At 45.1% G+C, this 25,862-nt stretch overlaps 1 protein-coding gene across 3 annotated transcripts in view; it reads right to left on the reverse strand.

The window, feature by feature from the left end:
* Positions 1–25,862, reverse strand: part of TTBK1 (tau tubulin kinase 1) — a 145,140-nt gene that overhangs the window by 61,434 nt on the left and 57,844 nt on the right. For all 3 annotated transcript variants that reach the window (XM_077485463.1, XM_077485464.1, XM_077485465.1), the window contains 6 exons: positions 19,073–19,231; positions 16,171–16,318; positions 14,445–14,518; positions 12,217–12,357; positions 8,649–8,753; positions 94–159 (listed from right to left, as the gene is read on the reverse strand). In XM_077485463.1, the coding sequence (XP_077341589.1) occupies positions 94–159; positions 8,649–8,753; positions 12,217–12,357; positions 14,445–14,518; positions 16,171–16,318; positions 19,073–19,180 (642 nt within the window). In that variant the 5' untranslated portion in view covers positions 19,181–19,231. The remainder of the gene's footprint in view (positions 1–93; positions 160–8,648; positions 8,754–12,216; positions 12,358–14,444; positions 14,519–16,170; positions 16,319–19,072; positions 19,232–25,862) is intronic.

Here is a 25,862-nt window from a genome sequence, read left to right on the forward strand (position 1 = left end):
GCCCCGGGAGAGAAGACCAGGTGCCCCATGCATTCATCAGAAGCAGCTCGGATGGGCCACATCTACATTATCTACATTCCTGCTGTGACTTACCCTGTTCTTGTGCGCATTGACAGATGCATAGCGGACTGTTCCTCTGAATCCAGCGACATTGCGGGGCTGTCAGGGAGGAAGATACAAACACTCAGAGAATGTGCAGGTCATATTCCATCCATTCACTAACAGATCCTATTGTGCTTTCCTCTAACAGGAATATTTGGGGAGAACGTAAAGTGTTTGTAAACCCTTACAAACCACTTTGACCTACACGTAAGTCTAGATTAAGGCTTACCTGTAGGTCCAAGAAATATCTCCTAAACCTACACAGTTTATGAGATATTTACTAAAAGACAGGCCCTGCTGTCTACGGCGCACGCGCCGTAGACAGCGGCGCGCAGTCACACTATTGCCATTAGCAGCATGCCGCTGCTAATTGCGATATGCCGTTAGTGGCGGCTCCCGTGCGCATGCGCGGGAGTGACGTCATTGCTGCTCCGGCACTGTGAGTGGCTGGAGCAGCGATACCCGGAAGAAGATGGACGCTCCGGACTACAGGGGACAGCGGTGACATCGCTGGCTCCTGTGTCAGGTAAGTGACACATAATGGGCTACTATGCGATATATAGTAGCCCATTATGCTTTACCTTTGCAGGGAGACAAAAAGGAAGTAAACCCATCAGGGTTTACTTCCTCTTTAACCACTTACAGACCGGACCATTTTGCTGGTCAAAGACCAGACCACTTTTTGCGATTCGGCACTGCGTCGCTTGAACTGACAATTGCGCGGTCGTGCGACGTGGCTCCCAAACAAAATTGACGTCCTTTTTTCCCCACAAATAGAGCTTTCTTTTGGTGGTATTTGATCACCCCTGCGGTTTTTATTTTTTGCGCTATAAACAAAAATAGAGTGACAATTTTGAAAAAAACGCATTATTTTTTACTTTTTGTTATAATAAATATGCCCCAAAAATATATCAAAAATTTTTTTTCCCTCAGTTTAGGCCGATACGTATTCTTCTACATATTTTTGGTAAAAAAAATTGCAATAAGCGATTATTGATTGGTTTGCGCAAAAGTTATAGCGTTTACAAAATAGGGGATAGTTTTATGGCATTTTTATTAATCATTTTTTATTATTTTTTTTTTTACTAGTAATGGCGGCGATCAGCGATTTTTATTGTGACTGCGACATTATGGCGGACACATCGGACATTTCTGACGCATTTTTGGGACCATTGTCAGTTATACAGCAATCAGTGCTATATAAATGCAGTGATTCCTGTGTAAATGACACTGGCAGTGAAGGGGTTAACCAGTGGGTGGCAGTGTAGGGGTTAAGTGTTCCTAGGGGTGTGTTACTAACTGTGGGGGGTTGGGCTTTCATTTAGTGAACACTGATCTCTGCTCCAATCACATGGAGCAGAGATCAGCGTCACTAGTTGCTAGGCAGAATGGAGAAATGCTGTTTACAACGGCATTTCTCCATTCACCCGTCCCGTGAGACGATAGCGGGTGGCATTGAAGATTGGACGTACCTGTACGCCAATCTGCCTGCCCATGCCATTCTGCCGACGTACATCGGCGTGCGCTGGTCCAGAACCGGTTAATGTATTTTTTATTAAGGTGTTGGTAAGTTCCATATTGGGTAAAAAAATTAAAAAAAAGAAGCTGGACCATGCTTTATAAGGAGTTTTTTTTTTGCCTTCCTCTGGATTAACTGTGGGTATATATAGAAAAACAGGGAGGGCGCACCGACCTTGCGCATTACCAAAGATAACATTTATTTAAATCATAAAAGCAACAGTCATACTCTCAAACCAATGTTTAAAACGGCGTATCTTCTGCCCAAGGCTGGAGCAAGGATTTTTGATACCCTAGGCCAGTGATAGCGAACCTTGGCACCCCAGATTTCTGGAACTACATTTCCCATGATGCTCAACTACACTGCAGAGTGCATGAGCATCATGGGAAATGTAGTTCCAAAACATCTGGGGTGCCAAGGTTCTCCATCACTGCCCTAGGCGAAACCTAGTTTTGGCTCCACCCCTGAATCCACCCAATTTTACCCTTCCCATGTGACAGGAGGCAGCGCCATACAGGAAGCGCAGTGCACCCTAGACGGCTGCCTAGTTTGCCTAGTGGTAGCACCGGTCCTGCTTCTGCCACCTGGAATGGGTATAAGGAGGAAACAAGATGGTATCACAAACGGCTTACCCGTTACGAGGGAGTACCCTCTTCATCAGAGCCTCAGCGATAGCTCCCTGTTTTTCTATATGTTTCAGCTCTAAGGACGCCCATTGTTCTGAGGAGGGCAGCAAGACCTATGACTTTTCATATTCTATCCAAAGGGTTGGCTACACCACTTACATATGGACTAAGCTCCTGGGAGCAGGAGATTGTTTTGTGTTAACTGTGGGTACAGCAGGGTTCTGTATATGAAGCTTTTTATTAGTTAAACTTTAAAGACTTGTGTCTTTTTTCAATCTAACTGTAACTACATATGATATATTGTAAAAAGTATTGGGACGCCTGCCTTTACACGCACATGAACTTTAATGGCATCCCAGTCTTGGTCCGAAGGGTTCAATATTGAGTTCATGCAAAAAAGGAGAAAGGCTGGTGCCATGGAAGTTGGCTAAAACATTGTTTTATTATTGCAGGTGAACAACAGTCAAAAAGAAAACAAACGCGTTTCGGCCGTCAGGGGCAGCCATGATTAACCACTTAAAGTGGTGTTGCACCAAAAATGAAAAAAGTGTTTAAAAATCTTAAAAAAAATACTGGGAAACATTTTTTTTTTTTACTAACCTCTAAATGCCTGTTGCTAGGGGGTCCCTCGTAGTCTGCCTTCTTCCTTGCCCGGGCTGGTGACATCACTTCCCCTCGCGCCGCACAGTCACCTGGGACCTGTCACGTGTCCCAGATGACTGTGCGGCGTATCACGGCGCTGCTCGCGCATGCGCAGTGGGTGCACGGATGTGAAGTCACAGCCGGGTGCCCACAGTACGAATGACGGCCCTGCGAGCGGAGCGGGGAACGAGGGGGGGCTTCGTTCCCCCGCATCGCTGGACCCTGGGACAGGTAAGTGTCCGATTATTAAAAGTCAGCAGCTGCAGTATTTGTAGCTGCTGACTTGTAATTTTTTTTTTTTTTTAGGGGCCCCCCACTTTAAGGACCGGAAAGGATTTGTCCCCTTGATGATCCATGAGGCCATTTTTGCGATACGGCACTGCGTCGCATTAACTGACAAGTGCGATGTTGCACCCGAACAAAATTTATGTCCTTTTTTCCCACAAATAGAGCTTTCTTTTGGTGGTATTTGATCACCTTTGCGGTTTTTATTTTTTGCTCTATAAACAAAAAAAGAGCGCCAATTTTGAAAAAAAAAAAAGACAATATTTTTTACTTTTTGCTATAATAAATATCCACAATCTAAAACAATAATAAAAAAAACAACGAATTTCTTAATCAGTTTAGGCCAATATATATTCTTCTACATATTTTTGGTAAAAAAAAAAAAATCACAATAAGATTGGTTTGCGCAAAAGTTATAGCATTCACAAACTATGGGACATATTTATGGAATTTTTATTATTTATTTATTTTTTACTAGTAATGGTGGCGATCTGCGATTTTTAGCGGGACTGTGACAATGCGGCAGGACAGATTGGACACTTTTGACACTTTTTTGGGACCATTACACAGCGATCAGAGATAAAAATAGCCACTGTTTACTGTATAAATGTCACTGGCGGGGAAGGGGTTAACACTAGGGGGCGCTCAAGGGGTTAAGTGTTCCCTAGGGAGGTGTATCTAACTGTGGGGGGAGGATGGGACTGACTGGGGGAGGAGAGAGATCGCAGTTCCTGATCACTAGGAACAGACGATCACTCTCTACTCCCCTGTCAGAACGGGGATTTGTTTGTTTACATTGACAGATCCCCGTCCTTTGTGGAGCGATTGTGGGTGGCTGGCGGACATCGCAGCCCCCGGCCACATGCATCGGCTCTGGCGTCGTGGGCGCATGCGTGCTCCCCTGTCGCTCTTAAAGTGTCCAACGTACATCTACAGAGATTTGCACAGCCGCGCCAACCTGCCGCAGTATAATGACGGTGGCTGGCGGACATCGCAGCCTGGCGGCCGAAACGTCTTGCCTTTCTTTTTTGACTTTTGTTCACATGCAATAATAAAACAATAATAAAACAATGTTTTAGCCAACTTCCATGGCACTTCCATGGCACCGGTCTTTCTCGTTTTTTGCATGGACTATATGGTGGTTTACAGAGACTTCACAGGCTGAGTGCTTTGTTCTTGAGGCTCACCAGGCATTGCACAGGAGGTAGTAGCTCGGATGCACCGGTTTCAATATTGGAGTTGGCCCACCCTTTGCAGCTATAAACATCTTAAACTCTTCTGGGAAGACCATCCACAAGGTTTAGAAGTGTGTCTATGGGAATGTTTGACCATTCTTCCAGAAGCGCATTTGTGAGGTCAGGCACTGATGTTGGACGAGAAGGCCTGGCTCACAGTCTCCACTCTAATTCATCCCAAAGGTGTTCTGTGGGGGTTGAGGTCAGGACTCTGTGCAGGCCAGTAAAGTTCCCCCACCTCATACTCGCTCATCCACACTATATTGTCAAAAGTATTGGGCCACCTCTCCAAATCATTTGGTGGAGGGGGGATTACGGTGTGTTTTTTTTTTTCAGGGGTTGGGATTGGCCCCTTAGTTCCAGTGAAGGGAACTCTTAAGGCAGTGATGGCGAACCCTGGCACCCCAGATGTTTTGGAACTACATCTCCCATGATGCTCCACTACAATGTAGAGTGCATGAGCATCATGGGAAACGTAGTTCCAAAACATCTGGAGTGCCAAGGTTCACCATCACTGTCTTAAGGTGTCAGCATATCAAGACATTTAGGACCATTTCATGCTCCCAACTTTGTGGGAACAGTTTGGGGACGGCCCCTTCCTGTTCCAACATGACTGCGCACCAGTGCACAAAGCAAGGTCCATAAAGACATGGATGAGCGCGTTTGGGGTGGAGGAACTTGACTGGCCTCCACAAAGTCCTGACCTCAACCCGAAACCCAACATCTTTGGGATTAGAGTGGAGACAGAGAGCCAGGCCTTCTCATCCACATCAGTGCCTGACCTCACAAATGCGTTTCTGGAAGAATGGTCAAACTTTCCCATAGACACACTCCTAAACCTTGTGGACGGCCTTCCCAGAAGACTTGAAGCTGTTATAGCTGCAAAGGGTGGGCCAACTCAATATTGAACCCTACGGACTAAGACTGGGATGCCATTAAAGTTCATGTGCGTGTAAAGGCAGGTGTCCCAATACTTTTGGCAATATAGTGTATGTATAGGTCCACTGTTTGTTTTTCTCCCCATCATCCCCAGTATCCCAACAGCCCGCTGCCCATCCAACAGTATGGATAATTACAGTGTGAGTAATGAAATGACTGCAGCCCCCAGTACTAAGATTAAAACGCAAATAAGAAGAAATCCTAACCACTTACATAATGAATAAAGATATAAAAAATGTAATTGGGGGAGGGGAGAATTACAGAATGTGTTAAATCAAATGAAAAATACCAAATAAAATCAATGAGTATAATGCTTGATGCAGAATACAAGACTCATCACAGCCCACTGTTATAAGGAATGAATCGGTTCTTGGGCAGCACCAAGTTCTATTTTCTAATTGAATATGTCTTATGTAATCAACAATGTCATTATCAGTTCAAAGGGAGCGAATGATCGAGTCAATCGTCTTACAAGTAATCACCAGAGTCATCATCAGTACAATGTGAGCACATGATTGGTCAATTCTCCTACAGGTATAGTTATGACCAATGTTATAAGTACAATGTAAATACACGATTGATCAGTTGTCCTTCATGTACATTTATCACCAATGTTATTATTAGGACAATGTGATCATGTGATTGGCCAGTCATGATCAGTACACTGTAAGCACATGACTGGTCAGTCTTCCTACACGTGCAGTAATCACTATTGTAATGATCAGAACAATGTAAGCGCACACTTGGTCTGTCAATCTACACGTGCAGTAACCACCAGTGTCATTATTAGTGCATTGTAAGCACAGGTTTGCTCAGTTATCATACGCGTGCAGTAATCACCAATGTCATTATTGATACAATGTAAGCATGCGATTGGTCAGTTATCCTAAACGTGCACCAATATCACGATCAGTACAATGCAAGCACACAATTGGTCAGTCGTCCTACACGTGCAGTAACACCCAATGTCATTATTGGTACACCGTAAGCACAGGACTGGTCAGTTATCCTACACGTGCAGCAACAACCAATGTCATTATTGGTACAATATAAGAATGTGATTGGTCAATTATCCTAAACGTGCAGTAATCACCAATGTCACGATTAGTACAATGTAAGCATGTGATTGGTCAGTCATCCCTACACGTGCAGTAATCACCAATGTCATTATTAGTGCATTGTAAGCACAGGATTGGTCAGTTATCCTACACGTACAGTAATAACCAATGTCATTATTGGTACAATGTAAGCATGCGATTGGTCAGTTATCCTACACATGCAGTAACAACCAATGTCATTATTGGTACAATGTAAGCACAGGATTGGTCAGTTATCCTAAACGTGCAGTAATCACCAATGTCACGATTAGTACAATGTAAGCATGTGATTGGTAAGTCGTCCTACACGTGCAGTAATCACCAGTGTCATTATTAGTGCATTGTAAGCACAGGTTTGCTCAGTTATCATACGCGTGCAGTAATCACCAATGTCATTATTGATACAATGTAAGCATGCGATTGGTCAGTTATCCTAAACGTGCACCAATATCACGATCAGTACAATGCAAGCACACAATTGGTCAGTCGTCCTACACGTGCAGTAACACCCAATGTCATTATTGGTACACCGTAAGCACAGGACTGGTCAGTTATCCTACACGTGCAGCAACAACCAATGTCATTATTGGTACAATGTAAGCATGCGATTGGTCAGTTATCCTACACGTGCAGTAACAACCAATGTCATTATTGGTACAATGTAAGCACAGGATTGGTCAGTTATCCTACACGAGCAGTAATAACCATTGTCATTATTGGTACAATGTAAGCACAGGATTGGTCAGTTATCCTAAATGTGCAGTAATCACCAATGTCACGATTAGTACAATGTAAGCATGTGATTGGTCAGTCGTCCTACACGTGCAGTAATCACCAGTGTCATTATTAGTGCATTGTAAGCACAGGTTTGCTCAGTTATCATACGCGTGCAGTAATCACCATTGTCATTATTGGTACAATGTAAGCACAGGATTGGTCAGTTATTCTACACGTGCAGTAACAACCAGTGTCATTATTGGTACCAATGCGATTGGTCAGTTATCCTAAACGTGCACCAATATCACGATCAGTACAATGCAAGCACACAATTGGTCAGTCGTCCTACACGTGCAGTAACACCCAATGTCATTATTGGTACACCGTAAGCACAGGACTGGTCAGTTATCCTAGACGTGCAGTAATAACCAATGTCACAGGATTGGTCAGTTATCCTACACGTGCAGTAATAACCAATGTCACAGGATTGGTCAGTTATCCTACACGTGCAGTAATAACCAATGTCACAGGATTGGTCAGTTATCCTACACGTGCAGTAATAACCAATGTCACAGGATTGGTCAGTTATCCTACACGTGCAGTAATAACCAATGTCACAGGATTGGTCAGTTATCCTACACGTGCAGTAATAACCAATGTCACAGGATTGGTCAGTTATCCTACACGTGCAGCAACAACCAATGTCATTATTGGTACAATGTAAACATGCGATTGGTCAGTTATCCTACACGTGCAGTAATCACCAATGTCACGATCAGTACATTGTAAGCACACAATTGGTCAGTCGTCCTACACATGCAGTAATCACCAATGTCATTATTAGTACAATGTAAGCACACAATCAGTACAATATGGGCACATGGTCAGTCATGCAATATCATTCTTATTACAATGTGATCACATGGTGGGTCAGTCATCAGTACAAGTGTCTATTTGGTAGCCAGGCTGTGTTTGGTGACAGTAAGGCTTCCTGTATGTGTCTGACGTCAGTCTCAGCGATCAGGCAATCTGTACCCTCACACACACACATCCCCATCGCTGCTTTCAATGGACTTTTTTTTTTTTCCCATGTTTCAGCAAATTCATACACCATTCAGAACACACAATGCAAAGTAGTCTCGAAAAACATCCAGTAAATAAATATCCACACCCATTGTATCAAACAATACAAAATACAGGATGAAAAGAACATAAGAAGAAGAAAAAAAAAAAGCATGGAGGGCGGAGACTCACACTGCGCATCCCAGTCGGCAAAATTAAACGGCCGCACAATGGCTCGAAAAATAAACTGAAAAACAAAAAGAACAAAATGATGGAAACAAAATTCAACAACTTAAAATGATCAGTAAAATGACCTGGAAGGAGAAGATCACTCACACATACCACGTCCAGGAATGGAGAGCACATGAAAGGGTTACATGACACGGGAGGATTCTACAGGTATACCTACCCCCCGATCACTTACCGGCCGCACCTCCCCTGTGGTGTTGGTATACTGCCGCGCCAGGCCGAAGTCCAACATGTAACACTTTCTGTAGGTGGATGGAAGTCGCCCCATGGCAAAGTTAGACTGTACAGAAAGCATGCCAGGAAATCAGGATTAATCCGGAATGGAAGAATCGCCATATATGGAAACACACCTACACAACAATTCCCACCGTGTTACAGAGGGGCCCCGTCTCTTTATAGAGCGGATCTCGCCATGAATGGGGCAAAATTCATCTAATCTCTTCCTCTGAACAGCCCAAACATGCGCAGCAATGATTTGTGGCCTGCTGTATTTTTTTTTTTTTTTTTAAACACTTGACCTCCGGAAGGTTTTACCCCCCCCCCCCCCATGACCATTTTTTGCTATTCAGCACTGCGCTATTTTAAAGTGTTACTAAACCCAGGTCCCCGCTTTCACTATATTTGGTCTCTCCCACAGTACACAGAACATGGAATTGCAATTATTTTAGTAAATATAAACTGCTGAATACCTTTTCTCAACAGCAGTATACAGCAGTCTTGTGACTTCTATCAGTGCCTGGTTAAAGCTTATAGGAGGAGTGTCATTTCTCCTCTGATTGTCACATAAGAGCGATGCAGGAAACCTCCTTACATAACAGGTTCCACCAGCTCCGGCTCCCATCTGACTGTGGACATCAGTGGCTGCAACTCCTCCTGCCTCTCCCATGGCTTAGTTCCCCCCAGCCTCCAAGGCTCTCTCCCCCAGCCTCCAAGGCTCACTCCCCCCAGCCTCCACAGCTCTCTCCCCCCAGCCTCCAAGGCTCTCTCCCCCGAGCCTCCACAGCTCTCTCCCCCAGCCTCCAAGGCTCTCTCCTCCCAGCCGCCAGCACCTATCTCCCCCCAGCTTCCACGGCTCTCTCCCCCAGCCTCAAGCAGCTCTCTCCCCCCCAGCCTCAAGCGACTCTCTCCCCCCAGCCTCCACGGCTCTCTCCCCGCAGCCTCCAGTGGCTCTCTCCTCCCAGCCTCCAGCGGCTCTCTTCCCTCAGCTTCCAAGGCTCTCTCCCCCAGACTCAATCGGCTCTTTCCTCCCAGTCTCCATGACTCTCTCCTCCCAGCCTCCATGTCTCTCCCCGCCCAGCCTCCACGGCTCTCTCCCCCCAGCCTCCACTGCTTTCTTCTTCCAGCCTCCAGCAGCTCTCTCCCCCCTGCCTCGACGGCTCTCTCCTCCCAGCCTCCATGGCTCTCTCTCCCCAGCCTCCATGGCTCTCTCCCCCCAGCCTCCATGGCTCTCTCCCCCCAGCCTCCAAGGCTCTCTCACCCCAGCCTCCAGCTGCTCTCTCCTTCCAGCCTCCAGTGGCTCTCTTCTCCCAGCCTCCATGGTTCTCTCCCCCCAGCTTCCATGGCTCTCTCCCCCCAGCTTCCACGGCTCACTCCCCCAGCCTCCATCGGCTCTCTCCTCCAGGCCTCCACGGCTCTCTCCCCCCAGCCTTCATGGCTCTCTGCCCTCAGCCTCCACGGCTCTCTCCCCCCAGCTTCCACGGCTCACTCCCCCCAGCATCTCTCTCCTCCCAGCCTCCACTGCTTTCTCCTCCCAGCCTCCATGGCTCTCTCCCCCCAGCCTCCACTGCTTTCTCCCCCTAGCCTCCACTGCTTTCTCATCCCAGCCTCCAGCAGCTCTCTCCCCCCAGCCTCCACGGCTCTCTCCCCCAGCCTCCAGTGGCTCTCTACCCCAGCCTCCAAGGCTCTCTCCCCCCCAGCCTCCAAGGCTCTCTCCCCCCAACCTCCACAGCTTTCTTCCCCTAGCCTCCAGCAGCTCTATCCTCCCAGCCTCCAGCGCCTCTTTCACCCCAGCCTCCACCACTCTGTCCTCCCAACCTCCACGGCTCTCTCCTCCCAGCCTCCAGCAGTCCGAGCCATTTTCTTCTAGTGCTGACAGTATGGACTACAGGTTTTCTTACTGGTCAGCATAATCACATGGACGGCGCTGAAGAAAACAGAAGCCATCGAGCCTGTGCTATCATCGGCAATCTGGTACAGTGGGACCAGTGATTGCTTGATCCGCTGGAGGCTGGAGAGAGAGAACCACTGGAGGCTGGAGAGAGAGAACCACTGGAGGCTGGAGAGAGAGAACGGCTGGAGGCTGGATGGAACAAAGCCATGGAGGAAGCAAGAGGAGCCATAGCCGCAGATGTCCACAGTTGGATGAGAGCCGGAGCTGGTGGAACCTGCCACGCAGGGAGGTTTCTTCGCTCCTGTGTGAACTCAGGCTCAAAATCATTATGACAAGCCTGGGTTCACACAGGAGCGGTGCTCTGTTTGACTTTCCCCAGTTTGTTCACTTTAACCTCTTGCCGACCACAGCACTTGATGTATGACGGCAGAATGGTTCTTCTACTAGGTATGCGATCTGGCACTTCCGGGGAGGGAGGCACATGTGCACGCTGCTGGCTGCCCGGCTGTGATTAGACACATTCGACACAGCACAAGCCAATCAGTGGGTGCCTACTAATAGATGTCCACCGGCACCCACTGATCGGCGAGGACAGGGACAGGACAGAGCTCTGCCTATGTAAACAAAGCAGAGATATGTCTTGTCAGCAGGGAAGTGATGGATTTTGATTCCCTGCAGAGCACATCCCTTAGTAAAACCACAACATAATACACACAATAACACTGGTTAGGCACACAGTTAACCCTGTGATTTCTCCATTTTCTAAGATGCTCATATAACTTTCTTCCCCTCTCTTTCCTGCAAATGACAGGAAATACCAAGCGTTGGGAGGAGCATCCCCAGACACTCACAAATAAGCACTCTCGACATTTGTTCCCTAACCACGCATGCGCATTACACTCAGCGTTCTGTGAGACTAAAAATGCGTGAACTACGCATGCATGGGTAGGGATCTGAGCCCATCAGGGCTCATTCTTGAGTTTTTGAGGCCGCACATCTAGTGCTGGGTACCTCCTGCCTTCTGCAGGAAAGAGAGGGAAGGACAATTATATGAGCATCTCAAAAAAAAAATATTTACACTCCATGTTAATGTCTTCAAGCAAAACTCCGGACAAAAAATATGCAGTGGGGCTTTGCCTGTACTTCACAGGTCAACTGCTTGTTTTTTCTAGGGCTGAGCAGAAAGCTTATACTCACCCATTCATTTGATCCTCCTGAAAACTGTTCTTCCCCACGATCCAGTGGTGGACTGTTCCTGGTCTATGGAGGCTGCTCTGGGCATGATGACGTCAGCATGGATGGAGCATTGGGTGGCCAGTCTTGAGCTGGGAGGATCGAAGGATTGGGTAAGTATATCTCCGCTCTCCTATACAAAAACGAGCAGTTAACCCATACGGTGCGGGCACAGACCCACTGCATGGGAAATGTTTATTTTTTTACCCAGAGTTGGGCTTTAAGGGCACTGTGATGCACAGGGTGGTTTTTAGGAAATGTAAAGGTGAACTAAACGTTTAAGATAAATAAATAACTCCTCAATATATATGTTCACTGAAAATGCTCTGTCATTTCCCTTTGGTATCCCAAGCCAGAAAGAAGAGATTTTCTCCACCCTTATTTGTAGCACAACTCTCACCGGTTTAATGTCACGGTGCAGGAAGCCCACCGAATGGATGGAATCTATGGACTCCAGGATCTGCTTGCCAAGGCGCAGCGTGGTGCTCATGGTGAAAGTGCCGCGAGGTTGACTTCTGCGCAGATCTGCCAGATTCCGACCCTGGAATGAGAAGAGGAAGATGGAGCTCAGTGCCTAGCCTGTGCACCTTCTCTGACATCACATGACCCAGCATACTTCTCTACTTCCAGGGGTTGTATGGCTGACAATCTACTCCACTGATAGCTCTGCGTTACAGGTGACATCCTTCCACCCCACATGGCATGCACCCTCCTGGCAACAGTGTTATTGCATTACAGTGGAGAATTACCTCCATCCATCCCACAGTGTGACGCCCAACCACCCCACCATGGCTCTCAATCTCCTTTATTGCAAAACAGTGCAGGCTCATGGGTGACAACTTGACACTCCACACAGATCCCATCCTCCAGACAACAATGTCATTCCCCAACCACAGCTCTGTATTACAGAGGAGGCTTACCTGCCTCCATCCAAAAGGTGACACCCTGCCACTCTACCATGGCTCCCACCCATCTGGCAACAGTATTATGAAATGGATCAGGTGAGCACATCGCTGGATCCTGGGACAGGTGAGTGGCTGTTTATTAAATATCAGCAGCTACAGTTTTTGTAGCTGCTGACTTTTAATAAACACAAAAATAACTGGAGCTCCCCTTTAATTTTTTACTTTTCTAATATAAATTTACCTGACACCCAGGACTACCTGCAGCTTATATTACAAAGTGTATATTGAGTACATGTACTCAACATCCCAGACTACCTGTAGCCACCATTATAGTGTGTATATTCAGTAGGTGTACCTGAAACCCAGGATTACCCAAAACTGCCATTATAGTATGCACATTCAGTAGGTGTACCCAAAACCCAGGACTAACCGAAGCTGCCATTATAGTGTGCAAATTCAGTACATGTACCCAAAACCCTGGATTACCTAACGCTGCCATTATAGTGTGCATATTTAGTATATGTACCCAAAACCGTGGATTACCCAAAACTGCCATTATAGTGTGCATATTCAGTAGGTGCCCCCAAAACCCAGGACTACCTGAAGCTGCCATTATAGTGTGCATATTCAATAGGTGTATGCAAAACCCAGGACTATCTGAAGCTTCCATTATAGTATGCATATTCAGTAGGTGCCCCCAAAACCCAGGACTACCTGAAGCTGCCATTATAGTGTGCATAGTCAGTAGGTGTATGCAAAACCCAGGACTATCTGAAGCTGCCATTATAGTGTGCATAATCAGTAGGTGTATGCAAAACCCAGGACTACCTGAAGTCGCCATTATAGTATGCATATTCAGTACGTGTATGCAAAACCCAGGACTACCTGAAGCTGCCATTATAGTGTGCATAGTCAGTAGGTGTATGCAAAACCCAGGACTATCTGAAGCTGCCATTATAGTGTGCATATTCAGTAGGTGTATGCAAAATCCAGCACTACCTGAAGTCGCCATTATAGTATGCATATTCAGTACGTGTATGCAAAACCCAGGACTACCTGAAGCTGCCATTATAGTGTGCATATTCAGTAGGTGCATCCAAAACCCAGGACTACCTGAAGCTGCCATTATAGTGTGCATATTCAGTAGGTGTATGCAAAACCCAGGACCATCTGAAGCTGCCATTATAGTATGCATATTCAGTAGGTGCCCCCAAAACCCAGGACTACCTGAAGCTGCCATTATAGTGTGCATAGTCAGTAGGTGTATGCAAAACCCAGGACTATCTGAAGCTGCCATTATAGTGTGCATAATCAGTAGGTGTATGCAAAACCCAGGACTACCTGAAGTCGCCATTATAGTATGCATATTCAGTACGTGTATGCAAAACCCAGGACTACCTGAAGCTGCCATTATAGTGTGCATAGTCAGTAGGTGTATGCAAAACCCAGGACTATCTGAAGCTGCCATTATAGTGTGCATATTCAGTAGGTGTATGCAAAATCCAGCACTACCTGAAGTCGCCATTATAGTATGCATATTCAGTACGTGTATGCAAAACCCAGGACTACCTGAAGCTGCCATTATAGTGTGAATATTCAGTAGGTGCATCCAAAACCCAGGACTACCTGAAGCTGCCATTATAGTGTGCATATTCAGTAGGTGTATGCAAAACCCAGGACCATCTGAAGCTGCCATTATAGTGTGCATATTCAGTAGGTGTACCTGTAGCTGCATCACCACGTAGTTAAACTTCTCATTTCTTCCACAGCCAATGAACCGGCAGACATGATCCTTCCCTGCAGAAACATAAACACCCAAAACTGTAAAGAACCAACAGCCAGGACATAGGTCACCTCCGCCACACACATTAAGAATATTTACACAGCTTTTATAGAAAAGAAGCCTGAGGATCAGGCTGAGATCACACCTCTGAGATTTTAGCATTTTTGATTTTTGCAGCTTCCAGAAAAAGTTTCTTACACAAGGATGAAGAGCAGTGAAAATAAAAAAGCATATCATTCAACTGAAAAAGCAGAGGAGGTTGCTTTCCTAGTTTCCTGACTGTCCTCTGGCATCAATTCTTTGATATTCAAGTTATTTGCATATTTGCTCCGGATAAGAGGCTCCGAGTAAAGAAGCCACACAGTCAGCAATACAGCATTTCCTGAATGTGTCGCTCAAGTTTACCTTAAAGCACATGTGTCAAACAAAGCCTGTGGGCTGAATCTGGCCCACCAGGCCATTTCATGTGGCCCTCGTACCTCTCCTGCAGCTGTGGCACCCCCCCCCCCCTCATATCCACCCCCTTGTCTCAGCAGTCAGCAGCAGAGGAGGACAGAACTCCCCCGCTAGATCCTGCACTTCTCCGTGAAGTAGCAGAGAGGCTCTGCTCTGCCCCCCCAGCAGTCAGCAGCAGAGAGGAGGACAGATCTTGGCAGCACAGTGGTGTAGTGGTTAGCACTTTTACCTAGCAGCAATAGGGTCGTTGGTTCAAATCCTGACCACGACACCATCTGCCTGGAGTTTGCATGTTCTCCCTGTGCCTGCATGGGTTTCCTCCGGGTACTCCGGTTTCCTCCCACACTCCAAAGACATGCTAGTAGGTTAATTAGACCTTGTCTAAAAAAAATTGGCCTTAATATGTGTATGTCAATGTTGTATGTGTTTGTAAGCATTTCGGGACCTTACGGGGTAAAGGACCACACAAAAAGCCGCAGATGGATTCTGGTGGCAAGAAAGCACCCTGAGGCGATTCAGTTCGCATAGGTAGCGCTATACAAGTCACTAATTCATTCATCTCCTCCTACAGATCCTGGACCTCCTTTTACAGCCGCAGCACCCTATCGTCTTCGCCTTTCCTGGTCTTAGACTCTGGCAGCTGACTCCAGCCCTCCTCTGGTAAGGGTAAGAAGAAGAATTCAATACAAGGTTTATAGTACTGATTGCTGCACTGATGGGACAGTGTAACAGTGATGTGGCGATCTGAAGCAGCATGTGAAGGGGAGCAGAATGGAACTCCACTCCATCCTCAGCTCACGTCAGGGGCTTTAACTGGAATTCTAAGTGGAAATGGGCTGAATGTTCACAACTTATCAAAAATCAAGACGGGAAGAAGAAGAGGTGAGTACTGCACATACAACACACAAGGGGTTATTTACTAAAACTAAAAGTGCAAAATCTGGTGCAGCTCTGCATAGAAACTAATCAGCGTCCAAGTTTTATTGTCAAAGCGTAAATGAACCAGATGACGTTAGAAGCCGATTGGCTATCATGCACAGCTGCACCAGATTCTGGTGTAGTGTTAGAGAATGGCACTGGTGTCTACTGACCAAATGCATCTCTATATTTAGAATACATCAAAGTGTAAGTTGGGTGGTGCTTATGTTCTATGTTGGGTGAAGCAGACAATGAGAGCAGAACAGTGAAAAAAAAATATGTCCCAACTGACCTTGAAGCTTCTTTAACACAGCCACCTCCATCTTTAGAACTTGTTTTGGTTGTTGTGCTGATTCTACTTTTAGAGCAACGTTTTCCCGAGTCAGCAAATCCATTGCCTCGTAGATCTCCCCAAATCCACCACCACCAATTTTTTTCAGCTGCAGTAAACACATTTCTTACATCATTGTCTGTAGAGACCTCAACTTGTCACTCAGCACACACATAGGTTTTGCTAAACATTATATTCAGGTGAGATACACATCAACTTATTGGGGTACACAATGGCACAGTGAAAGGCTGATTACCGTAGAATTGAGGGTACATTATGGCCTTTGGAAAGGCCCGGTATTGGTAGAACTGAGGGCACATCATAGCAAAGGGTTTAGCTGAGTACTTGTAGAAGTGAGGTTACATTATGGTACTGGCTGGGGGTGCAAGCAAATTTGAGGGTACTTTGTGGCACAGTAAAGGTTTGGGGCAATAACAAAATTGTGGGGTATTCTGCGGAGTGGGGAAAGCCTTGGTACTGGTAGAAATAGGGGCACGCCTAAAAAAATTAAGGTTTCAGTACTTGTGGAGTTTGGGTTACCACATGGCATGGTATTTTTTGTTGGGACATGATGGCATTGTGAAGGAACTGCAATGACATTTTGAGGGAGTTTTGTGTCACAAAATGGTATGGTACTGGTACATCTGGGGAAACATGACACAGTGAAAGACTCAGTACTGTAATAATTTAGGATAAACCATGGAGTAGTGTATGAGTAGATTTCATGTAATTTCGTTATGGGTGTTCAGTATGAAAATATATAATACTATAGCATTCAGAGAGCCTTGGTGTTGGAGTTAGGAATACACCATGGCATAGTGAAGGACTTGATATTGGTAACGCTCTGGACATGCTATGGTGCAGTAAATGGCAGGATACAGGTAGATATGGAAGCACACCATTGCATAGTGAAGGTCTCAGTACTGGTAAAGGTTAGGGTTTCACCATAAGGTGAAAGTCTCAGCACTGGTAAAGGTTGGAGTCCAAACATGGCACAGTGAAAGCTTTACCACTGGTGGTGGTTGGGATTTCATCATTAAACAGTGAAAGGACTTGTACTGGTACAGGTTGGAGTTTTATCATGGCACAGTGAAATGTTTGGTGATGGTTGAGGTCGGGGGGTTTCATCGTGACACAGCAAGAGTCTTAGTGTTAGTAGTGGTTGAAGTTCACACATGGTACAGTGAAAGCTTTGGCACTGGTAGATGTTGAGGTCTCATTGTGACACAGTGGAAGTTTAGCACTGTTAAAGGTTAGAGTCTAAACATGGTAGAGTGAAAGGTAGTGGTTGAGGTTTTATCTTGGCATAGGGAAAGGTCTTGGTACTGGCAGAGGTTTGGGCTTTTATCTTTGCACAGTGAAGGTTCCAGTAATAGGCGAAGTTGGGGTCTTATCATGGCACAGTAAAGGTTCCAGTAATGGTAGAGGTTGGGGTCTTATCATGGCACAATAAAGGTTCCAGTAATGGGAGAGGTTGGGGTCTTATCATGGCACAGTAAAGGTTCCAGTAATGGGAGAGGATGGGGTCTTATCATGGCACCATAAAGGTTTCGGTACTGGTAGACCTTGAGGGTCTCATCTTGGTATAGTGAAAGGTTTCAGCACTGGTGTTAGCTTGGGGTCTTGTCATGGCACATTGAAGGTTCCAGTAATGAGAGAGGTTGATGTCTTATCATAGTAGAATGGTACAGGTTTTGGTACTGATAGAGTTTGGGGGGGTCTCATCTTGGTATAGTGAAAGGTCTTAGCACTGGTAGATTGGGGTCTTATTGAAGCATGGTGGAGGTTAGCACTGGTCATGGCACAGTGAAGGTTCCAGTAATGGGAGAGGTTGGGGTCTAATCATGGCACAATGAAGGTTTTGGTACTGATAGAGTCTGCAGTCTCATTATGGCACAGTGAAAGGTCTCAGTACTGATAAATGCTTGATGTCTTGTCATGGCACAGTGAATGTTCCAGTAATTGTAGAGGTTATGGTGTTATCATGGCACAGTAAAGGTTTCGGTACTGGAAGAGATTGGGGTGTCATCAGTGAAGGTCTCTCCACCAACATGGTTGAGGTCTCATCATGGCACAGTGAAGGCCTCAGTACTGGTAGAGGTTGCGGTCCCACTGCACAATGAGGGCTTCTGAACTGGTACAGGTTGGAGTCTTATAGTGGCACAGTGTGTGTCCTGGTACTGGTAATGGTTGAGGGCCTTATTATGGGTACCTTTATATGGGTATGTTGGGACATACAATGGGATACTGGCTAGTACTGTAGAGTTATGGCACACCATACCAATACAAAGAAATCTAGTCCTGGTGGAGTTGCTATACCACACGTTTCTTCGAAAACAAGGCTCATCAATAGTGGGTGCTGCAACAATTACCAGCTGGATCCTGGAAACGTCCATAAAGTGTTCATGTTTGCCAGCACGCAGAGGATCTAAAATCACGGCAGAAAGGTTTTTATTGCAGAGCAATCACATCACAGAGACAAGTGCCATGTTTCCGAGTCACACAGGACCCCTTCGTCAGGCATGTAATCACATGCCTGACAAAGGGGTCCTGAGTGACTCCGAAACATTGCACTTGTTTCTCTGATGTGATCTCTCTGCAACAAAAACCTTTGGACAGTGTTCGTAAATCCTTGGTGTGCTGGTGGAGTTGGGGATATAGCAAAGTGAAAGGCTTGGCAGTGGCAGAGTTTGAGGCACCCTGTAACACAAAGTTGGGTACTGGTATAGCTGGAGGCCTCCATATGTTTCATGGGAGCTCAGGCCTCCATCGTGGTAGAAGTGTTGCGTAGTCCATTAGTAAGTGATGCTCATATGACCCAAAGAACAGGTAATTTTATGGTCATTAGCTCCAGTCTACTCACCACCTTCCAGCGATCTTTTACCACATAGCTGACCGGCAGGATATCCGCTTGCTCCGCCCCTCCACTCATGTTTCCGTCGTCCCTGATAACGGCTGCTAGACACTGCATGGGCCACCCAGACAGGATCCGCCCTGCCCCCGACCTAATAGAGACATTGACCTGGAAGGAGAAGGAATGGTGTCACTACAGTGAAAGCAGATTGTGAAATGGGAGCTGATCCATGTCTGACCATACACATAACTCATCATATTGTATACTGCTTTACATTGTATTTAGCACTGGTGGATACTACCTCGCAGAGAGTATAATCCATTTTTGGCACTCGTCTCAGTGCACACGGCCTTAGATTTTCATCTTTATTGTAATAATCAATGACAGCACAGCCTCAAACCACAATACACACCAACACCCGAAGAGAAAGACATGTCCTATCCTACAGGGCAGGAAATGAGGGGTGGGGAAGGTGCTGCTGGTCTATGCAGAAACCCGAAAAAGCTGTGACAGCTGCAGCGTGCCGTGTCTGAGCAATGCTTGCCACAGGCTTTCTATTCTGGGCCGGTCCTGCTCCCCTGGGACCGTACACTGGACTGGCGGAGAGATTCTGAGAATGAGAGAGCCGAGATCAGCTAAACGCTTCAGCCTTCATCGTACTGCAGACACCTACTCTATAAACAATGTACATTACACACCACAGAGGCCTATGCTGTATACAATGTACACTATAATACACAGTACAGGTACCTACACTATATACAATGCTCTATACAGTGGGGAAAAAAATATTTGATCCCCTTCAGATTTTGTAAGTTTTCCCACTTACAAAGAAGTGAAGGGTCTATAACTTTTATCATAGGTGTATTTTAAATGGTAGAGACAGAATATCAACCAAAGATCCAGACAAAACACGATACAAATTTTTGAGTAAAATAAGTATTTGATGCCCTACCAACCAACAATAATTCTGGCTCCCACAAACTGGCTACAGTAGGTACACAGATTAGTCCTGTTAATGTAAGGCCGCGTACACACGGGCGGACTGTCTGACGGACTTGGTCCGCTGAAACGTGTTTCAGCGGACAATCCGCTCGTGTGTGGGCTTCAGCTGACTTTTTCAGCGGACAGTCTGGCGGACTAAGTCTTTCGGAATTTCCGTAATATTGTCCGTCCAAGCTTGGTTTCAGCAGACAATCCGCTCGTGAGTAGGCTAGTTCGACGGACTAAGTATGGCGCATGCTCAGAAAGGATTTACACGGCGAAAGGTTGCATTGCAGTGTATTGGACGTCGTATTTCTAGTCCCGTCGTACGTGCTGTACACGTCATTGCGCAAGCTTTCGGCGGACTGTCTGTTCATCGTGTGTGGTCAAGTCCGTTCATTCGAAAGTAGGACGGACTGTCTGTCGGATTGTCTGACGGACTTAGTTGGGCAGACAGTCCGCCCGTGTGTACGCGGCCTAAGAAGGAGCTCCTAACGGCAACTCGTTATTAGGCTTGTGCAATTCGTTTCGTAACGAATCGAAATTCAGCCGAATTTTGCATCTTTCGGACATTCGGATGCATCTGAATGTCCGAATAAAAAAATAACTAATACGAAAGAAATATAACAAATGAATCCGAATGAATTCGACATGATTCAGTAATTTTTTAAAGATCTAATGAAACAAAAGGTCAGCTCAAAGTAAATCTTATAGTCCAATCAGCTAATTAATTTTTTGCTGGAGGATGGATTACTGGCAAAGTGCATTCCTGAGAACTGAGTTAGAAGGGTGTTGTATTGTATTTGAGCCGAAGTACTAAATGATTTCAACATGAGTCGAAATTATTTCAACCGCATTCGAAATTATTTCAACATGATTCGACATTATTTCAACCGCATTCGAAATGATTTCAACATGATTCGACATTATTTCAACCGCATTCGAAATTATTTCAACATGATTCAACATTATTTCAACCGCATTCGAAAATATTTTGTGACCCGAATTTAGGGTCATGTGTCTCGGGGTCACTTGGTGCTAGAAACTCCAAATTTGGATATGTTGTAGTGCTAGTACTATTGTGTTTGCGTACCAAATTTGGGGTTTCTAGCTATAAGTGACCCCAAGATATGTGGCCCCAAAATCGGGTCGCAAAATGTTATTAGTTATTAGAGCAGAGAATGAAATTTTGCGACCCGATTTTGGGGCCACATATCTCGGGGTCACTTATAGATAGAAACCCCAAATTTGGTATGCAAACACAATAGTACTAGCACTACAACATATCCAAATTCTGAGTTTCTAGCTCCAAGTGACCCCGAGATACATGGCCCTAAAGTCTGGTCACAAAATATTTTCGAATGCGGTTGAAATAATGTCGAATCATGTTGAAATCATTTCGAATCCGGTAGAAATATTTTTGAATTTGGTTGAAATATTTTCGAATGTGGCCGATTTTTCAAATTCGGTAGAAAACTAAACGAAATCCGAAAACGAATTTAAGGAAGTTAACGAATATAACTAAACAAAATGAATGAATTAACGAATTAAAACTAAACGAAACTAAACAAATTTTTTCCTTTTGCACATGTCTACTCGTTATGTGTATAAAAGACACCTGTCCACAGAATCTCTTCCATTCAAACCTCACCATCATGGGCAAGACCAAAGAGCTGTCAAAGGACATCAGGGACAAGATTGTAGACCGGCACAAGGCTGGAATGGGCTACAAGACCATCAGCTAGAATCTTAATGAGAAGGAGACAACCGTTGGTGCGATTATTCGCAAATAGAAGAAATACAAATAACCATCAATAGCCCTCGGTCTGGAGCTCCATGCAAGATTTCTCCTCATGGTATGAGGATGATCATAAGAAAAGTGAGGGATCAGCCCAGAACTACTCAGGAGTTTGTGAATGATCTCAAGGCAATTGGGACCACAGTCACCAAACACACCATTGACAACACAATACGCCGCCATGTATTGAAATTATGCAGCGCCCGCAAGGTCCCCCCTCCTCAGGAAGACACATGCACAGGCCAATGAGTTTGCCAATGAACATTCAAAATGATTCAGAGAAGGATTGGAAGAAAGTGCTGTGGTGACCACAATAGAGCTCTTTGGCATTAACTCGACATACTGTGTTTGGAGGAAGAAAAATTCTGACTTTGACCCTAAGAACACCATCCCTACAGTCAAGCATGGAGGTGGAAAAATTATGCTTTGGGGCTGTTTCTCTGCTAAAGGTACAGGCCGACTTTGCTGCATTGAGGTGCAATAGACGTAGTCATGTATTGTAAAATTGTAAAATCTTGGATGAGAACCACCTTCCCTCAGCCAGAACAATGAAGATGGGTGATGGATAGGTCTTCCAACATGGCAATGATCCTAAAACATCCCGCCAAGGCAAAAAAGGTGCGGCTCAAGAAGTAGCACATTGAGGTCATGGAGAGGCCTAGTCAGTCTCCAGACCTTAATCCTATAGAAAATTTATGAAGGGAGCTGAAACTTCGAGTTGACAAGAGACAGCCAAGAAACCTTAATGATTTAGAGAAGATCAGTAAAGAAGAGCGGACCAAAATCCCTCCTGAGATTTGTGCAAATCTGGTCACCAACTACAAGAAACATCTGACCTCTGGGTTTCTCTACCAAATACTAAGTCATGTTTTGCTTGGGGATCAAATACTTATTTTATTCACTGAACTGCAACTGAATTTATAACATTTGTACCGTGTGTTTTTTTTTCTGGATTTTTGGTTGATCTTCTGTCTCTATCATTTAAAATACACCTATGATAAACATTATAGACCATTCATTTCTTTGTAAGTGGGCAAACTTACAAAATCTGCAGGGGATCAAATAATTATTCCCTTCCACTGTACTTTATGTGTGGTCCGAGATCTCTGTGCTTGCCAACAAGGGTTTCTCACCAACTACTAAGTCATGTATTGCTTGGGGCTCAAATACTTATTTTACTCACTGAGGTGCAACTCAATTTATAACATTTGTATCGTGTGTTTTTTCCGATTTTTTGGTTGATATTCTGTCTCTATCATTTAAAATACACCTATGATAAAAATTATAGACCCTTCATTTCTTTGTAAGTGGGCAAACTTACAAAATCTGCAGGGGATCAAATAATTATTTTCTTCACTGTATATACACTACAAAAATCTACTCTATACACAATGCACACAATAATACACACTACAGAGATCTGTGCAATATAAAATGTAGACTATATTACCCACTACAGATATTTGTGTAATACTGTATACAATGTATACTATAACCACTTCGCGCCGGGTGGATGTCCTGGGACGGCCTCGACTTTCCGGGGTTATATTCAGAATGATGCCTGAGGCTACAGACATCATTCAGATATCGGCATTTTCAGCCGGATTCCCTGCACTATAAGAACGATCATAGCGGCTGCTTCGGTGCTTCTACCGACTCACCGCTTCCCTCGGCAAGTCGGACACAGGATCCGCCGGCCCCCGGATAATGATCACAGAGATTTCTGCAGGACCAGATGGTCGCCGGAGTCTCTATGATCGTTCGCGATGTTATGACGTCACGCCCGGCCTCTGCTTTCAAATAACGGTGCCGCCTCGGCTGAGAGGCCGTGATCGTTTTTTTTTTTTTATTTCAGGCTTCTCAGCCTAGAGGTGAGATGTGGGGTCTTATTGACCCCATATCTCACTGTAAATAGGTCCGATCATGCCATATTCCTATTACAAGGGCTGTTTACATGCGCCGTAGACAGCGGTGCCTGTATTTTGGCAAATATCTCCTAAACCATGTAGGTTTAGGAGATATTTCTTGGACCTTCGGGTAAGCCTTAATATAGGCTTACCTGTAGGTCAAAGTGGTTTGTAAGGGTTTACAACCACTTTAATCCTCCAACCCAAATGAGTCAATAGCTACCAGCCTTGGATTTGGTAGACACTTTCCATTAACCATCCCACAGAAAACATTTTAAAGTGGACCATATGGGCATGTCCATAGGTGGACAGTAAGCAGACTCCCCTGGCAATTATCTGGTAAAAGTTCTCCACAAACCGTATGCATAGCTCCCAAATGTCCCTGATTTCGAGGAACTGTCCTTGATTTGGGAAAAAAAAGTCCCTCTGTGCCGCTTTCCTCCTCATTTGCCCATCCTTTTTGGTCTGATCTCTATAACTGTATATAAATTGCGATATTTACAATTCAAAAAGTGTTTCCCAGCACTAAACCTTTCATCCAATTTCTAAATTGCTGCATTTGTAAATTTCAAAAGTCAATATAAAGGAATAGTAGTGGTTAAAATAGCACTTGTGGGTTTAACTAAAAATGCCTACATACTTTTGATAATAGGCGTCCCTCATTCCCATCTTAAAAATTTGGGAGGTATGCGTATTTAACCTCTTGCCGACCACCCACCATCGTTTTACAGCGGCAGAATGGCTCCCCTGCGCGTAGCTGAACGGCGGGCAGTTTAAGGGGTAAGGGGGGCACGTGCATGCCGTCGCGTCACTGAGGAGCAGATGCACGTGCACGCCGGGCGCTCCTGGCAGAGCCAGAACGGGGATGTGTGTGTGTAAACGATAAAAATTCCATAAATCTATCCCCTATTTTGTAGACGTTATAACTTTTGCGTAAACCAATCAATATATGCTTATTGCGATTTTTTTTTTTTTTTACCAAAAACATGTAGAAGAATATATATCCGCCTAAACTGAGGAAGAAATTTGTTTTATTTTTTTAAATTTGAGGATATTTATTATAGCAAAACATAAAAAAATATTGTGTTTTTTCAAAAATTGCCGCTCTTTTTTCGTTTATATCGCAAATAAAAACCGCACAGAAGGACAAAAACCACCATAAGAAAGCTCTATTTGTGGGGGGGGGGGGAGGACAAAATTAGTTTGGGTACAGCGTCACACGACTGCGCAATTGTCAGTTAAAGCGACGCAGTGCCATATCGCAAAAAATTGCCCAGTCAGGAAGGGGGTAAATCCTTCAGGGGCTGGAGTGGTTAAAAGAGAAGTATGGGTTTGTTTTTTTATTCATACCTACCTAGCTGGATGTAGCATCTGTCCCCACTGAGAACCAAGCGATCAAACACCACCAATCGCTTGGTTCTCACAACTTCCAGAGCAGAAAGCCAGTAACTGTCAGTCACCGGCATTCCGCTCTGCCCCTTCACTCGCTGGAGCGCTGGGCTGTGGAGGCGACGGAAGCGGCCGGCTCAGGCTCTCAACGGCTTGCTTAGAGGCTGAGCCGGGTGCCGTTCCAGGGTTCTGGGCAGACCCTGACCACATGGTCTTGATCTTTCCAAAGCTTGGACCAGCTCTGTAACATCAGCCGACAGCGGGCTTCAGCTAAAAACATTTATATCCCACTAAACGTTTCATGCAACTTCTATATCACTGCAATGGGATCTTCAAACACTAAAATTAACAAAAATTAATGGTGTAAAAGGCAGTTGTGGGATCAATTCTCCATAGTGTGATCAAGGTGAGATTTTATATTTTGTGCAAAATTGTGTTCCTTTTCTCTCTTAAAGTGGAAGTCAAGGAAGCTGCCATCTTGGCCTCTAATGATTCTTCAACTGCCATAATGCTGCACATGTGATCAGTTATGAAACCAGCCATTGGATGGTTTAAAAGTTTGGTTGAGAGCACAACCAATGTGAAAGTTAGCATTTCCGGCATGCCGGGAATGTAAGTGTTTTTTGAAACTGGGTTTACTCCCGCTTTAAACAGTCTTGTGTATATATATATATATATATATATATATATATATATAGGTACAGAGGAAAATTATGATTCA

This window comes from Lithobates pipiens, unplaced genomic scaffold (genome assembly GCF_037356315.1).
Source record: "Lithobates pipiens isolate NorthernLeopardFrog02 unplaced genomic scaffold, aLitPip1_a1.2 Scaffold_18, whole genome shotgun sequence".
In the NCBI taxonomy this organism is placed as follows: domain Eukaryota; kingdom Metazoa; phylum Chordata; class Amphibia; order Anura; family Ranidae; genus Lithobates; species Lithobates pipiens.